At 38.5% G+C, this 17123-nt stretch overlaps 1 protein-coding gene across 5 annotated transcripts in view; it reads left to right on the top strand.

Annotated features, from left to right (window-relative positions):
- Positions 1-17123, top strand: part of CDIN1 (CDAN1 interacting nuclease 1) — a 149206-nt gene that overhangs the window by 16936 nt on the left and 115147 nt on the right. For all 5 annotated transcript variants that reach the window (XM_064147964.1, XM_064147954.1, XM_064147972.1 and 2 more), the window contains exons 2-5: positions 8583-8628; positions 9510-9574; positions 13499-13559; positions 16805-16877. In XM_064147964.1, the coding sequence (XP_064004034.1) occupies positions 8583-8628; positions 9510-9574; positions 13499-13559; positions 16805-16877 (245 nt within the window). The remainder of the gene's footprint in view (positions 1-8582; positions 8629-9509; positions 9575-13498; positions 13560-16804; positions 16878-17123) is intronic.

Genomic DNA, 17123 nt, shown 5'->3' with positions numbered 1-17123 from the left:
TGCCTATATTGGCAATTTTTATTTACCTCTGCATTTTATTTTTTTCACATCCAATCCAGATTGTCTATAGTCTGCAGTTGTTTTAAAATATGTTGGTTGTTACAACAGACATCTTAAAAAAATGAGGTGTCTACAGGAAGAATTGGTGCTCCTTTCTTAAAGGAACTTCTAAGTCTTTCTAAATGAAAAATCATTCAAACAGTATCTAATACTGGCAATTTTCCTCTGTCTGCTTGCTAGAACTTATTGGCCAACTAGGTCAGACATTATTAAAGTTCAAGTGGCCCACTGGGAAAAGTAATGGCCTTATGCTACTATGAATTTTAAATGCTGCCATTTCTATGTATTGCACCATCATCTGTTCTCGCACATCACTAAATTGTATAGAAGTTGTGGGACCAACCAGTGTCAAGGTCATAGAAGTGATGACTCTTCTCAAGTAGCCTTCTCAGAGCTTTGTCATACTGTTATTCTCATAACCCTGGCTACAGGCAGCCAAGTTGTATGCATATGTATTTAATCTTTGTATTATCATCAGATACTGCAAGCCTGCAATGCAGGATGCCTTTTTTCTTTTCACTCTTTAGTTTTGCTTTTTATTTTTTATATGGATTTCGATGCAAAGACAATTTTTAGTAAGTCATCTGTATTTAAATCCTTCATGTTGGGCCCTTGTACACTTTATGGAACTGGATATCAGAGAATTTGATTAATGTTACAGTTCTCCAGATAAGCCTGAATTTTATTTTGATTTTAAATGTTATGGTACTAAGCCTGAAATGAGCGTATCAGCTCATGGGTGTGTATATATATGTGTGTGTGTGTATATATATATATAATTTTTATAGTAGTAATACATTTGTAACAGGAATATTTTCCCAACAACAGTCTATTGGCTTTTTACTTCCCCAAATAGTAGCTACTGATAATGTTTAATTGTATAGAAGACTTCTCACACAGAGGTAAATAAAACTGGTTTTATAACCCAGACTTGAAACTGATGTAGTTGGAAAGCTCTAATATTGGACTTCATAGAAGTTCCATGTTGTAGCTAAAGACCTGCATACTTGTATGTCAGTTACTTCAGTTCACAGAATCACAGAATGTTAGGGGTTGGAAGGGACCTGCAGAGATTAAGTCCAAACCTCTGCCAAAGCAGGATCACCTAGGGCAGGCCACTCAGGAACACATCGAGGAGAGTTTTGAAAGTCTCCAGAGAAGAAAACTCCACAACCTCTCTGGGCAGCCTGCTCCAGGATTCTGTCAACCCTCACCGTACAGAAGTGGCTCCTCATGTCAAGGTGGAACCTCCTATGTTCCAGCTGTGTTCCTTGTCCTGTCACTGGGCACCACCAAAAAGAGCCTGGCACCTTCATCTTGACACCTACTCCTCAGATATTTATGGACGTTGATCAAATCTGCTCTTGGCCTTCTCTTCTCCAGACTAAACTGCCCCAGGGCTCTCAGTCAATTCAAACTCATACATTGATTTAAATACATATATTGACCCACACACAAACACATATATAGATTTCTATATTGATTTAGCTTAAATTGTCAGTTCACTGACTTCTGATAAATCCGTGTTGGATTTATGAATGATAAAGTACAAATATGTAGAGGGACAATCTGTTTTTCAAGAATTTCCATTCAGAGAGCTGACCAGAAGCGTATTAAAACTTTAGGAAAGACTGATGTTAAAAGCTGCAGTAAGAGAGGTTAAAGCCATAACTGTTTTGAAGGTCGGGTTGCCTTCTTCCCTTGTTCCATGTTCTTCAGTGCTTGGATACATACTAATCTCATGGTTCTTAGGCTTCGGTAGGATTTTGTTGTTCCTGGGACTTTTCTCATTCCTGAGACATTTGTTATTCCCAGATCCTTATGTGGAAACATTCAGTCTGAAAAGCCTTTTTCCCCGTCCTGACACACAATAGAAATTTTGACAATCCACTAGGTGTCATCTCCTCTCCTGCAGCAGATCACCATCAGGCTGGCTTTGGTTAACACCCAGATGTGTCTGTGGTACTTGTTAGCCTACATCCACGAAGGCTTTACACCTCATTGCAGATGTTACACATTTGAGCTGATGTTGCTACATCTCCTTGAAATCCTTTATTGACAGAGTTGTGGATAACAGAGCAGGATGGTTAGCATGTGATGAGCAGTACAGAAACATTGCTTTCTTTAGGGCTTCCTCTTCCAATATGGTTGCAGTGCAGAAGATCAGAATTAAAGGCTGCTTGGGTTTCATGTCTTTGATAACAGACCAAGGAAAATGTGTTTTTGACAGACATGGAATTTCAGGATAGCTGTGAGGAGGATTCCCTTTCCAGCCTCAGTCATCCATTTAAGTTCATCAAACATATATATTTCTTTCCTCACATAGACTCTTAATCCAGCACAGCACCACCAGGCAATTCTAGCCCTAAATTGTGTGTATTGCTTTTATTTTAGGCAGCTCCATGGGAACTTAAAAGCAGCCTTCCAGTACCTGAAGTGAGGTACAAGAAAGCTGGGAAGATATTTTTTAGCATGTCCTTGTGGTAATAGAACAAGAAGGAATGGACTGAAGCTTGAGGAGAGCAGTTTTAGACTGGATATTAGTGAGGGTGGTGAGATACTGGAACAGGTTGCCCAGGGAGACTGTGGATGCCCCCTCCCTAGAGGTGTTCAAGGCCAGGTTGGATGAGGCCATGAACAACCTGATCCAGTGGAAGGTATTCCTGGCCATGGCAGGGGGGTTGCAGTTAGATATTCCAACCTAAACCATCCTGTGAATCTGTGAATCTATTTTAAAGCTCATAAAAAGCTTTCAAATGATACTTTTGCTGTCTGCTTATGAAGGGATATGACTGGCACTATATACTCATGCTAGACACTGTGGAAGGCAAGCAACAATTTCTTCCTTTACCTGGATTCCTACATTAACTATGTTGTATGCACTTCCAAGGGAAGGTTTGATACTGCCTCTTTGGAATTTCACGCATAACAGGCTCCATACCTGGAGATATTCAAGGTGAGGCTTGACAGGGCTCTGGGTAACCTGATCTAGTGGAGGATGTCCCTGCTGACTGCAGAGAGGGTTGGACTGGATGAGCTTTGCAGATCTCTTCCAACCCAGACCATTGTATGACTCTGTGATAATTTTGGAAGTACATCTCCTGCTCTCACATGCAGTTTTTTAACCAATGTATTTATTGTCCTAATGAAGTGGAACATTCCATTTTGTTGAAGGGAAGCAATCACAGAATCACAGAGCCTTATAGGTTGGAAGGAACCTCCAAAGATCAAGTCCAGCCCCTCTGCCAAGGCAGGATCCCCTACAGTAGTTCACCCAGGAATGCATTGGGGTGGGTTCTGAAAGTCTTCAGAGAAGAAGACAATGAAGCAATCCTCTTTGTAGATTTCATTTGTTTAAAAGAAAAATAAAATCAGGGCTATTCTGTAGTCTCATGATCAGCTCAGCTCTCCCACTGCTCGTCTCCACTCGTGTGGGTAGTTACTGGATTAAATACTGCAATTCATATTTAATCTTCATTTTTTAGTATTTTTGCACAAATCTCTAGATACTTTCCTATTGTTCCTTAGTAAAATACATAAAATGTAAAGATTAATTTTTAGCTTATTTTAAGCAAAAAGTGTGGTCTTGCAGATGAGAGAAACTAATTTTTAAATGAGTCATTGAAACAAGCAGAAACTTCATTTTCTACCTGAAATTCTGTGCTTTCAGTAATTGCTAAAAATAAAGTGGAAAAGTGTAAGTTTTACCTTAATCCTTAATAATTAGTTATTTGCAAGGACTCACAATAGAATGTTTGCAGGAGTTCTCATGTTTTGATTTTGTCCAGGTGAGGCTGTAGTAAATAGCAAACAAACTGGGACCACCCAGTCTGTATCTCTGGAGTTGCCTTGCAGTTGTGTAGCTTGGTGTGGAGGTGTCATTTTGGGACATGATTTAGTGTTTTTGGTGGCCTTAGGTTGGACTTGATGATTTTAAAGGTCTCTTCCATCCATAGAAATTCTGTGATTCTGTGAGACTGGAGAACAACCAACCATGAGGAGCTTGACTGATCTCTAAGTTCTTTGAGATAATTAGAGATAAGTTCTCATATCTCTTACTCCAGTCTAACTTAGGCATCCTATCTGAAACATGGATGGACTTTGACATCTGTAATACTCACTTTATGATAAGCAGATTTTTGTATCTTTATATAATTTGGTATCTAGAACTGATATTTCTTTTTAAAAAATATATTTTTTTTTTTATGGGCACATTGTGGCCAATTTGAATTTCCTATTTTTCTGCCTAAATCCAGTTACATATTGACAAAAAAGCAAAGTGCAACAAGCTTTCAGATAAAAGTATGCCACTGACATCAACAGAGTAACTAAATTGGTTCGTTATGGATGCTGGGGATAAGAAAAAGAGGATATGTGAGGAGCAAAACTGGTTACTTTGAACAGAGCTCGTGGAGTTAGGTCCATTCCCATCTGGAATTGCAGAAAAAAATGTTTCCGTGAAAGTGGATGCTACAGAACTTAAGAGGGAAAGTTTGCTTGTTTTCCTGTCAAATAGGTTTAGATAACAAGTTAATTTATTAATTACTTAAAACAATTAATACTCAGAATGATGGATTTCAGAAATCAGCAGATCTGCCTGTCCCTTGGCTTTAAGTTGATTTTCAAGAGCTTGCTCAACACAAACAAGTATCCTTCCACAAAGTCCTGAGTTTATTCTGTTTGAGGCAATCATGCAGCACTGAAATATTACTTTGAATAAAATATATATTCAGTATTCCATTTGTTTTTCTGGATATCTCAGCTCTTTCATTTTGCTGCTTTGAAATTCTCTATTGTGCTAGTTTGAAGCAGGCTAGAATGTTTTGGTGAGAAGAGCTAGATTACAGGCTGTAAAAGGAAAACAGTGATGTCTACTTCACTCATAGGCTTGCTGAGATGTATAGGAACAAGAAATAAAAACATAGATAACCACTCTCACTCGGGCTGCTGGCTGAGCTGCATCTTACTCTCTAACCTCACCCTCCATTTTGGACTAATCCACTTTGCTTCCTAACTCCCTGGCCAAGCCTCTATTATTCCTTGGGACTGGGGTAAGGTTGAGAGGGGTAGGGGGAAGGTGCAGGGGTGATTGAGAGCCCCTCCGGGGACTCAGGTTTCTGGGCGGGCTGTTGTGTTTCTGTATTACCTTTTTACCTTGTATATTTCTGTACATAATTGTATATACTGTAAATATCTGCTTGTATATTGTGCCAGCTGTAAATATAAGCTTCATTCATATTTCCAGAGCCAGCTGAGTGTAGTCTGGGTGATTTTTGAAGTGTGGGGGGGTGGGGAACACATCTATAGAAGCACTGGAGAGTGGACAAAGCCCTAGAAATTTGGCTGTTCCTGCAGAAGTAATAAGAACCTCCATGGAAGTATTCCTGCTGTTAATATCAGAAGTTGTGATCATGTTGTCTTGCAGTGCAAGTACATGTTCTTGGCTTCAGTGTCCTCTCCAAGCACACAGCACTCTCTGTTTCAGGGCTTTCTGAAACCATGCTGTTGTGGTTTCCTGTCAGTGGCATCTTGCAGTGGATGTTTCAGCTGTGTTTTGAGAAGCTATTTTATTTTGTCAGGAAGTTATGGTAATGGAATTGTGGCAAGAGAATGCTGACTGGCAGCAAAGTGATTTTAGTGTTTGAGAGGGGAACTTTGTCAACCAGAAGAAACTTGGAAGCAGCTGTATGAAGATATAGATCCATTTCTCCCAAGGAAGTAGAAGGTTCTTCTGATAACAAGGCTCAAAATTCTTTGAATGATGATAGTGAAAGAATTCTCATTATCACAGTCATGATGTTTTTGTACAGCAGTTCTGTGTAGATTCATCATGTTAAGTTACTGGACTGCATTTTTTAGTGTTCATGGTAAGTTCTAAATGATCTGAGCACTTGAAAGCACAGAAGGAGGAGTGTCAGGCTAAACTGAAGTGAAAGGGCAAAACCTATGGGCAGCAAGTGAACAGTTAAAATGGACAAAAGTCAGGCGTGTGAAGAGACAGATAATGAGCTTAATACTTTTATATATGTCAATAGGTGTAATAGGATAATGGTACAATAAGTCCAGTAATCATACTGGGAATAGCCTAAAATACAAACATTCATCTGTCAGTGGGAGAGAACTAAACCAGAAATTCTGTCAAATGCTGTCCTGTTTCAGTTTGGGTTTTTCTAGCAGCTTTCTTCTAAATTCAATTCTACCATTACAACCGTGGGAATCTGCCAGATGATAATAGTTAGGAGGAGAGCCATTAGGGAGCCATGTGTGTCCCACTTCTTTGTAGCCTGCAGGGCTTCTTTAAAAGTCTGCCTGAAATACCTTAGCTTTGCATAGGTATATAATCTTTATTTCTTACTTGTGTTTTTTTTCTATTCATGTGCATGTTGAAGGTTGCCATCGTTGGTTGGTGCACCCTTTGAGGAGGCATTGTGGTACATATCTCCTGGCCATTATGTCAAACAATGTGTATTTAATAGTGTTTAAATACTTGACTATATATTATTTTTTTCTGTAACCATTAATATCATAAACTTATGTATTGTATATTGTGCTATCATTTTTCTACGTTTTTAACTTTCAGTCAGTGAATGCTCCTGGTTAGCGTTCTTGTAAAGTACTGGAGATCAAGGATCAGCTTACTGCTATCAAACAGATGTTGCAGAGGGCAGGGAAGCCCAAGGTAGAGTGGCACAGCAAAGATGCTAGAAGCATCGATAAGGATAATGGAAACCAGTAAGCTCTTCATGTAGCACTGGGTTAATCATAAAATCACAGAATGGTTTAGGTTGGAAGGGACCTCTTATGGTCATCTAGTCATCACTAGATCAGGCTGCTCAGACCTCTGTCAATCCTGACCTTGAATATCTCCAGGGATGGGACCTCAACCACCCTCCTGTGCAACCTGTTCCAATGTTCCACCACCCCCAAACTAAAGAACTTGTTCCTCACATCCGATTTCAATCTGTCCTGCTCTCATTTGAAACCACTGCCCTCATCCTGTCCCTGCAGGCCTTTGCAAACAGTTCCTCTGCAGCCTTCTTGTAGCCCTGTTCAGGTGCTGGCAGGCTGCTATTAGGTCTGCCTGGAACCTTCTCTTCTCTGGGCTGAACAACCCCAGCTCCATCAGCCTGTCCTCATAGGAGAGTTGTGCTAGCCCCCTGCTCATTTTTATGGCCCTCCTCTAGACCTGCACCATCAGGACCATGTCCTCTCTATGTTGAGAGCTGACACTTTGTTCCTAACACATCAACTGGCTGGTTTAAAGATGACATTTTATCTGGTGCTGCATGGACATCCCACCTGTTCAAACCTGAACACACCACTTAGTTGTTCTGTGCCTCAGTTTTCCCTTTTGAAAGTTTGAGTAAGACTTCCTTACCTTAAATTAGTATTTCTGAATGTGAAAATTGCAGGGAGAAGGGCTATTTGATCTGGAGAGGACATAATGTACACCACTGTGTGTGTGATGTGTCAGAGGTGTTAAAGTCACAGGCAAGAAATCTGACAGAAGAGCAAGTCCTTAGACACTGCAAAGTCTTTGAACCACCTGTGCTGTGCCTGGGTAGGTGAGTTCATGAAAGTAAAAACATTAATTATTCAGAATGCATTGCTGTACCATAAAGCTCGATTTATTTGGACTATAATTTGTTCAAGTTGCATGTAGTAGGAAAATATATCAGCAGTAATTAATTGTGTTTGGGATCTGATGAGGTAGATCTATCCACAGAGGACAATTGAAAACAGTAGTGGTGTGGTATTGATTGCCTTTGGGGGGGAGGAGGAAAAATCTCTTGTCCCATTTCTAAATGTTAACAATTCAGAGAGAAATATTCCCACTTGGGAAGAATGCTTTCCAGGTTGCTTCACTGCCAGGTGTTTGACATTGAGTGGAGCTTTAGATGAATGAAGCTTATGGCAGCTTTTGGAAATGACCGACTCCGGGGAATCTCAGCTTCCTGCTGTGAAAGTTTCTATTTTCAAAGCACATCAGTTTCAGTGGGAATGTTCCACTGGTCCCATATGCTACTTCTGACAGAGGGGGAAGTTTTTAACCTGAATATGAGACAGCTACTGAAGAGGTTCCCTTGCTGCTAACAAAATGAATTTCAATATGTTGCCAATGAACATGCGGTGTGTTCCAAACTGCTGATGGAATTTAACTCCATCAATTATTAATGGCAAATTTACTTTGTTTTCCTTTTTGCCTGTTCCTTTTTAACTCAGTTACCTGCTCCTGACAGGACTTTATGGGTTCTAAAGCTGGAAAAAGGAACCACCCAAACAATATGCTCGTTTGCTTTGAAACTCTTGCTATATTTTCCTCCCCTGCCTTGTACGCTCTCTCCTTGACCTAGCAGCAGGAAGCCTTTGTCTGAGGTGTTCATCTGGAACAACTTTTCCACACTTGTTTTCATGTTCTGTTAGATTACAGGGCAACAGGCCTACCTTTGAAGCTCTCTTCTCTTTTGTTTCTTTGCAGTGCACTCCAGTAATTAACTTTGTCCTTCTTTTATTTGTTCCAGTCAATCGCAGTCCACTCTGCTGAGCATCTTCTCCCAGGAGTACCAGGTTAGAAGTTTTCTCCTTTGTGAGGGTTGACAGGTGCCTAATTGAATGATGAATGTCCCTTTATTTCTTTGTAATTGAACTGCCAGCTTTCTGATTGGTTTGGAGGATGTTCCCTTTTCCACATCAAGCACCGCCTGAGTCTCAGTGGATGGCTGCCAAGCCTACCCATCCATCTGTCTAATAACATCTAGCCTTTGCTTATTTGGTGGACCTGTAATAAATTATGCTAAACCATTATTATTCTGACAATAATAATTTCCCTGTGTTGTGTGGTTCCATGTGCTAAATGTTTGCTGACTTGCACTGTCAGTGCTGCTTTCCATTGCTGACAGAGATGATGATAAATGACCATTGCCTGAGTGGCAGAAGGCAAGAGAGGCAGAAAATGGAGTCATTTATCATGAGATGACAGGTGTCAGTCAAGTGGCAAGTCTCTATGGAATTACTTTTTGTAGTTTTTCAAATAAGTTGTTTTTAAGCAATGTTCTTCCTGGTTAAAAATGCCAATTGAATTGTAAAACCAGAGCGTGGCCGACTTAGATGGAATTGAATCGAGGGAAAATTAATACAAAGGTTGAAAGAGAGAACAAGTTTTTCTTTGCCCTCTGCAGCCTGCAGTAAACTTATTTAGATTCAATTATTGTGACCTTATTGGCTTTTACATGCATGGTACATTGCAGTGCAGTCTGAAGACGTTCAATTCGATAGGTAGGTTGAATGTCACTTCTCAACAGAATCTAAAAGCACAATTCAGTTTAGATATCCAAGCGTAGCCAAAGAACATGTGCTTGGGTCCTCAGGATTTTCATGGTTTCGTCTGTGTACACCTCGCTAAGTTTCTTTGTTTGGGTTTGTTGTATTGTTTGTATTTTTTTTCCTAGAAACAAATCAAAAGAACCCATGCCAAGCATCACACTGCTGAAGCTATCGAAACTTACTACCAAAGGTATGATCTCCCTGCCCCACTTAGGGCTGCCAACAGAACTCCTAAATGTTATGACAATTATGAGTAAATTAGCTTATTAGCTGATGTCTTTATTAGCTAAAAATTACTAAGCTAATATTCTATAAAAACAAATGATCATTTTGGCTATGAGGAATACCACCTAATAATTATTTAATCTAATTTTCTATAAAAGCAAATGATCATTTTGGCAATGAGGAATATCAGATAATAATTATTAAACTAATTTTCTATAAAAATAAATGAGCATTTTGCTATGAGGAATACAGAACACTTCAAATTATCATTTTGGCTATGAGGACTACAGAACAGTTCACACCAATGCATTTTTCATTAAAAATGCAGATATTTCTCAGCTTTTGGGCAGTCAGATTAAGAAAAGGTTGACTTCCTTGGCTCTAAGTTAGTATAAACAAGATCATTTTTTAAAGGCATTTGTGATAGGGTTTATTATATGTTTCCTATAGTTTGTAATTAAAAGGTTTCTGTGCCAAGACTGATACTGACGATAACCTCTTACAGTGAGGGAGCTTGTTCTGTTGTAGTTTTGAAACCACGTTTGTGTTGCATTACAAAAAGTTACATATTGCATTCATGTGTTGCCAGTTAAAGCACTAATTTTTAGATCACACCTGTTTTATCAAGAGAAGTGTCAGAAATAGCTGTTAAGGGAGGATGAAAACCTTTCTGTCATTTTACAGTATTTTGCAATTGTTTGCATCTTAAGCTAATAAACTGTATTTGCTACACCTCATAGTCTGTCTGTTACTTCTGTGGGCTTCAGTAAAAATAGTGCAGTGACATAATTGGGGCAGACTGAGAACTGGTAGCGATACACAATTAAAATATTACTGTCTAGACTGACATATCTGAGGAGCTTGCATGGCAAGTGAGTTCATGCTTGTGATTATAGGTGTCTGATATTTATGCTTAAGATTAATCTGCATGAATTGGGAAAATAAACAAAAAGCTTTCATTTGTAAACAATTAACTGTGCTTCTGCAGAATCATCTGCTTAAAACTAAGCACAGCCTGATTATATCAGACACTAGTTTAGAGCATCTACTGTGAATTGTGCTGTTCTGAGGGTTTGGGGTTCCTTTTTTTTGGTTCTAGAATAATTTGTACTGGGTCATATTGGACTTTTCCTAGTGTTGATTCTTGTTTAGGGTGAATGTTGACTTAAAATTTTGTTGCCTTAACTATTTTTCCTTACGTTCCACGAGCACAGTTTCGGTGTTAATTGTTACTACTGGGTAAATAACTCTTAAAATGCATTTAGATCAGTTTTATGATATGTTACTAGTCCAGACAACTTCAACCAAATCTTGCTTTATGCAAAACATCAGTTGTAGTCGTCTCAGTAAGGTTGTAGGTATGATTAAGTTTGGCTCACATCAGATAGGAGGATTTGGTCTCCTGTCCCCTTCACTACTGTCTGAAGTGTGATAGTAGTAGATAACTGATACATTATGTATGAGTCTATGTGGTGGTGGTAGAGAAAAATCACTTTTAATGCTGTTTCTGAGTAGTTAATATTGCAGATGTATTAACACAGCCCAGTAAAATGCATGTTTTAAAATCAGAGTTGTTCTGGTTAATAGTTAGAAAACTCATCTCAATCCTGGTTTAGTAGATTCACTGTGTAGGATGTTTTGGAGCTAGAGGGGCAGGCTACTGGAGTCAGAAGCCAGTTTGAAATACTACAAGCATAAACATGACAAACATCTTCTCCTCTAGTCCTTTCTGACATCTATCTTACCACCGTAGACAACAGTCTGTGTGGCATGCTTCTTCCAATCCTCACTGGCTTCCAGGCAGATAATTGTGCTCCTGTTGCTTTCCTAGGAAAGAAACTACCAGTTTTTGAAGGTGCTCATTTCCAGCAGTCCCCTTTGGGAGCAAGTAGAAGTACCGTTAAGTGGACCAGTTTATGCCACTCTGCTGAGATTTCCTAGTTTTATATTTAGGTGAACACAAAGTCAGAGTACAAGAAGCATCAGCAACTTTTCAGAACAGTATTGCCATCAGCATGTGAGACCTGTTAGTCCTTAATAGAATTGCCAGCAGCATTAGAAATATCTAACAGAAAATGACTCTGTTGTCAGCTGTAGCTTTGCTGTTCAATCAGCTGGATGCATGTCTTAGAACATCAGTCTCAAGTAAATCTTCCCAGTTAGGTATTTTGTGTATGATATCTCCTTTTTTTTTAACCTTCTTTCAGTGTTTATATATTCACTAGGCATCTTGGTTTGTCTTTTCTGTAGCACTGAAGTAGATTACAGCAAGAGGTTACATTTCCCTTATTCATTAAGCCTCAGTATAACTTGCAAACAAAAAACCTCTGTGAAGAGGTTTATGGTGATACTGTTACACCCATTCCACAGAAAGGTAAATTGATGTAGAATTATAATGTCTGTAACTAATGAGCAAAACAGTGGCTTCTGATGGATGGAAAATGATAGAGCTGGAAAGACTGTGGCCTTCTAATGATGTTAGTAATGATGTGCCATGCAAATACAGATAGATAAAGAAGCAGGTTTGAATGTTGGTAACTGTTGTTCTTTTCCACATGGCTTGAACACACAAAGTGCCTTCCAATAATATAGCTTCCTCCCAGCAGCTCCTGAGGACAAGTTTTAGGCAAACATCCAATAGGTCAAATAATAGAAGTGAGGAAGGTGATGTTGTCTTTAACCATGGTCAGAAACATCCTTGTGCATCCATATTGGTCTGCTCCTCTTAACCACAAACATCAAGGAAAATGACTTTCTATCACCCTTTGTTGGATCCTAAATATTGCTTCTTTTATTTTCTGTTGAGAATATTAATTTGACTGATAGACTCTACTTTCACTAGACTATACCTTTAGTATTTACTGCTCATCTGATAAAATCTGGCTTAAATTTGAGCACTGAGTTTTTGTAGGTAGTAGTGAATTGAGTAAGATTGATTAAGAAGCATGCTTTGAAGTTGAAGGTCATATGGAGCCCAAATCTTTTTATATGTCTGTGATACATCTTTGAGTTGTACAGATATAATTTATTTCTATGCCTTTAAGCCAGTTGAAAAAAAAAAACTAAAATTTGATTTAATTGTGGGTTTTACCACTGACTTAATTGAGATTGATATTCTGGGGTGTATTCAGAAGAGAGACGGGCAAAGGAGGTTCTCCTTCCCCTCTGCTTTGCACTAGTGAGGACCACACCTGAAGTACCGTGTCCAGTTCTGAGTTCCCCAGTTCAAGAGAGACAGGGGAACTGAGAGAGAGAGTTCGATGGAGGATCATGAAGACGATTAGAGGATTGGAGCATCTCTTTGATTAAAAAAACTTGGGAGATCTGGGGCTCTTCAGCCTGGAAAACATAAGACTGAGAGAGAATCTTATAAATGCTTATCAATATCTCAAGGGTGGAGGTCATGAGGACGAGTTTCAGTGATATTCAGTAATAGGACAAGGGGCAGTGGGAGCAAACGAGAACACAGGAGGTCTCACTTGAACTTAAGGGGAAACTTCTTTACCTTCAGGGTGACAGAGCACTGAAACAGGCTGCCCAGAGAAGCTGTGGAGTCTTCTATGGAGAGATTCCAAAACTGCTTTGCTATCTTCTTGTGCAACCTGATCTAGGTGCACCTGCATTAGTGGCGGGTTGAGATAGGTGATTTTCAGAGGTCCCTTAAGATCCCTACCATTCTGTGATTCAATGATTCTATATCCTGCTGATGAGTAAGAGACAAACCTGAAGTGTTAGTGATTGTTTAGAATAGTTATTCCTTTGAAGATTTTCCATAAAATACTCTGTGCTGGGGTATTTTCCCCTGAATGAAAGAGATTCACAAGGGATACTAATGTGTAAACTGACCTATACTTGCCACTGCAGAATTACCTGCCATTGTCTTGTCTAGGTACCTGAATGGGGTGATGAAAAATGCAGCTGCCCCTGTATTACTGGAGCTGGCCAATGAGGTAATCATCTTTGCTTTTTTTTTCTTTAGTATTACAGTTTAAAACCTAAGGGGCATATCTATAGTGACTTTAGTGAGAAATGTAATTAACCTACAAAAAAAATGGTTTCAAGGCACATTAGACATTTAAAATGGTTCCCCAGTCTGTTAGTACTTACAATAATTAGACAAAAAGCCCCATTTATTAATAAATCAGTGAATGTAATTAGTCTCTTAACTTGAAGGCAAATGTGGAAGAAACTCTGTTTTGCTGGAAATTTCAGATGGGCCATTACACAAACTTAGTCAAAATTCACATATTGATTAAAAGGAGTTGTATCAGTTTTACTTGTGGTTGATTTCTTGGTTTTAGTAACCAACTCATCTAAGATTATTGTGTTTTTTCTTAATAATAAATAACACAGGAAGGCTCAAACTAATTAATTTTCCTGACCCATTTGTTTCATACAGATTAGAGGATGGCTAATAAAAAGTGCTTAATGTAAGGCAATTAAGCAGAATAAATTCCTCAGTATAGCCATTTCCTAGAATTAAAAAATAGCAAAAAACTAGTGCATGAAAAGTTCAGTCTGCTTACCCTTAAAGGCTTGAGAAATGTACCAATGCTTTTTATTAGCTAAAGTACAAATCTGCCTTGGGATGCAAGGGGTTATTTGCATTGAAAACTGCTATCTAAAACACCACCTTGAAGATGTGAAAAGTTTTAAAGAGTGGCAGTGAACCTCCTAGGAAAAAAAATAAAAAGATTAAATATCTACCCCTTGAGTTCTAAAATATTTATTTACAACACTAATAACAATGCAGTACCTGATACTCCTTGGAACTGCTTATGCAACCCTCAAAGGGCTCGAATTAAATGCATGCTGTTTTGTGTTGCATTTTAATATCAAGTGTAAGGAGGAGGCAGAAAATGAGTGTTTGTGTTAAAAATTATATGGCGCTGCGAACATTAAGTGTTGCAACAGCAGCAAGTTCCACGTCTTACGTTAGGAGCAAAGAATGGTTTCTCACCCCTCAATGTTGCTGCAGCCAGCAAATGAGCAATTACTTACCAATTACTAGAAGGTTTTAATGATCTGTGAAGTGTTCATATATCCTGATCACACAGTTAGCATAGAATAAAAGGATTTATTTCATATTAGTGGTGAGTAATGTGGAGCTTCTTACCCTTTCCTGGAAAAGACAAGAATGAAAAGTCCTGAGAATGGAATGTACTTTACATAAATAAGTAGAATCTTATTAAGAGGCTAGAAAAACAACCTGCTTCATGATATATCACACCCATATTATTTGGGAACTGTCATAAAAATATCTCAAGCACAAATATATCTGTTACTGACTCTCTGTGTATTTTTTTCTCTCCCCCTTTGATTTAGAGATGATGCATATAATTTCTGACTCCAGTGAGCATTGCTTTGCTTATATTATCCTAACGCATTTTTGCAATTCAGATCAAAGATACCTGGAGTTGAGGAATAAATAAAAATTAAATCTAAGAGAAAAGGAAGATGCACAAAGAACTTAGATCTGCTTCTGATTTGGTGGGAGCAGGTATATAAGAAAGGCAATACATTTTGTGACTGCTTCCTAATGCATTAGGGAAATGTGGCAATAACCAGCACCAGATTACTGCTTCCAAACAATCAAGCTGCCATTTTTATATGATAGTTAATATTTAAATGACATCCTCTTGCATCTGCTGACAATTGATGTAATGGTAATACTTTATGAGTCAATATATATTTAATCAGTGGAAACTGTAAAAATTGATGAGAAATATATAACATAGGTGCATTACAGTGTGCAGCAGCTCTGTTAAATAGGAAAAGCTCCATATTATTATCTTTTGGGGTTTGTTTCTTTGAGGGGTTGTGAAACTACTTTTAATTCTTTGATTTTTTTTCTTTTAATTTTATTTGCCAGTTCCTTCACGTTGTGTGTGTGTAGTGCAAAAAGGAACACAACAAATTTCATTTTTGTTAGATGGGGATAATAAAATTAGTCACTATTCTCTTCACACAAATATTTTCAAGTGAGATTTGAGGCACTATGAATTTTACTTACATGCTAAATTCTGACATGAAGCATGATGGCCCTATTTCAAAGAAAGATGGACACATGATTAATATGAAAATTAGGAAGATGCAAGTACCTGAACTAATAAGGTAGTCCTTATTCAGGCTGGACTACCTTCAGTAATTTCACCATTTTTCATGTGTCAGCTCTGATGTGGGTTACTGGAAATAAGCAGCTCTGTGGAAAGCATTTCTCTTTACTTGGGGAATTTAAGGGCATCCAAGTACATGCATATTTGGGAGCAAGAAAAAATGTGTGCACAAGTGAAACTGCCTTTTGTTTTGGTGTTTTGGTTTTTGTGTTTTTTTTTTTTTTTATCTAGTTACTAAATCAAGATAAAATTCTTGTGTTAGTATTGAACTTGAAAACACATCAAGGAAAATGTGTGAGCAACGCTCATAGTAAACATTCCAATTCACTAAAGGAGTGTTGTAGCAATATCTGAAAAGATGTTGGATTTCCAGGACAAGGGGCAGTGGGTGGAAGTGGAGGCATATGAAATTTCATGAGGAGGAATTTCTTCACTGTGAGGGTGACAGAACACTGGAACAGTCACCCTGGGGAAGTGTGGAGTCTCCCTCTTCGGGTATACTGAAAACCTGCCTGGATGTGTTCCTCTGTGATCTGGTATAGTTGATCCTGCTCTAGCAGGAGGGTTGGACTGGATGAGCTTTTGAAGTCCCTTCCAGCCCCTGACATTCTGTGATGTATTTCCATCCATATAAAAGCTGTGGAAATGAACAAATAGCTGTGTTAAAAAGGACAATAAAAAACCTGAAGATATTTTGACCAAGCCCAGCACATCTGCTGAGATACTAAGGATGTGTGGTGTCACTTGGTGGGTGCCACATGCAGTGAGTGTTCACAGCAAAGGCTCACCTTTTCTTTTCCTTGGTAGATAACCTTACAAAATGGATTTTCCTGTGGGTTAAAGGTAAAATGTACCAACATAATAACCAATAATGTCCGTTCTCTATTTGGTTTTCTACTGGGTGGTGTGGATGGCTTCTACGCATTTGGTTCAAATGGTTGAGATTAATAATTGGGAAAAAATACAGTTTCATCTATTTTTGCCCTCGTTTTTTAATCTACAGGGAATTTACCTTGCTGAAAAATGTACACCTTAGTGCCTTTATGTCCTGAAATTCTTTCTGATTTTGTTGAGGCTAGGTGGACTTTGCCCCATCATTGATGGCTCGCATTGTGCTAGAAAGATTTCTGCAAGAAAAAGACCAAGCCATCCGTAAGTATCTCAGTTGGGCTTTACCTTTCTGTTATTTTTTTCTTTTTATCTTTAAAATGTTTCAACTTTTTTTTTTCTAACTATGCTACAAAAATAATTAACACAACTGTGCAAGTGAGCTAATGAGGGTAACATTTTAAGAGTGGTGTCTTCAGCAGCTAGTGACAGTTAAATTGCACGTAAAAAAGACCACCCACAGTCTAAAATGACCACTAGCTAAGTGGGTGCTTTCTTTTTCCCATTTTA

The sequence above is a fragment of the Pogoniulus pusillus genome, chromosome 1 (genome assembly GCF_015220805.1).
Source record: "Pogoniulus pusillus isolate bPogPus1 chromosome 1, bPogPus1.pri, whole genome shotgun sequence".
NCBI classification, from domain to species: Eukaryota; Metazoa; Chordata; class Aves; order Piciformes; family Lybiidae; genus Pogoniulus; species Pogoniulus pusillus.
This window is presented reverse-complemented; position numbering and strand designations above follow the sequence as displayed.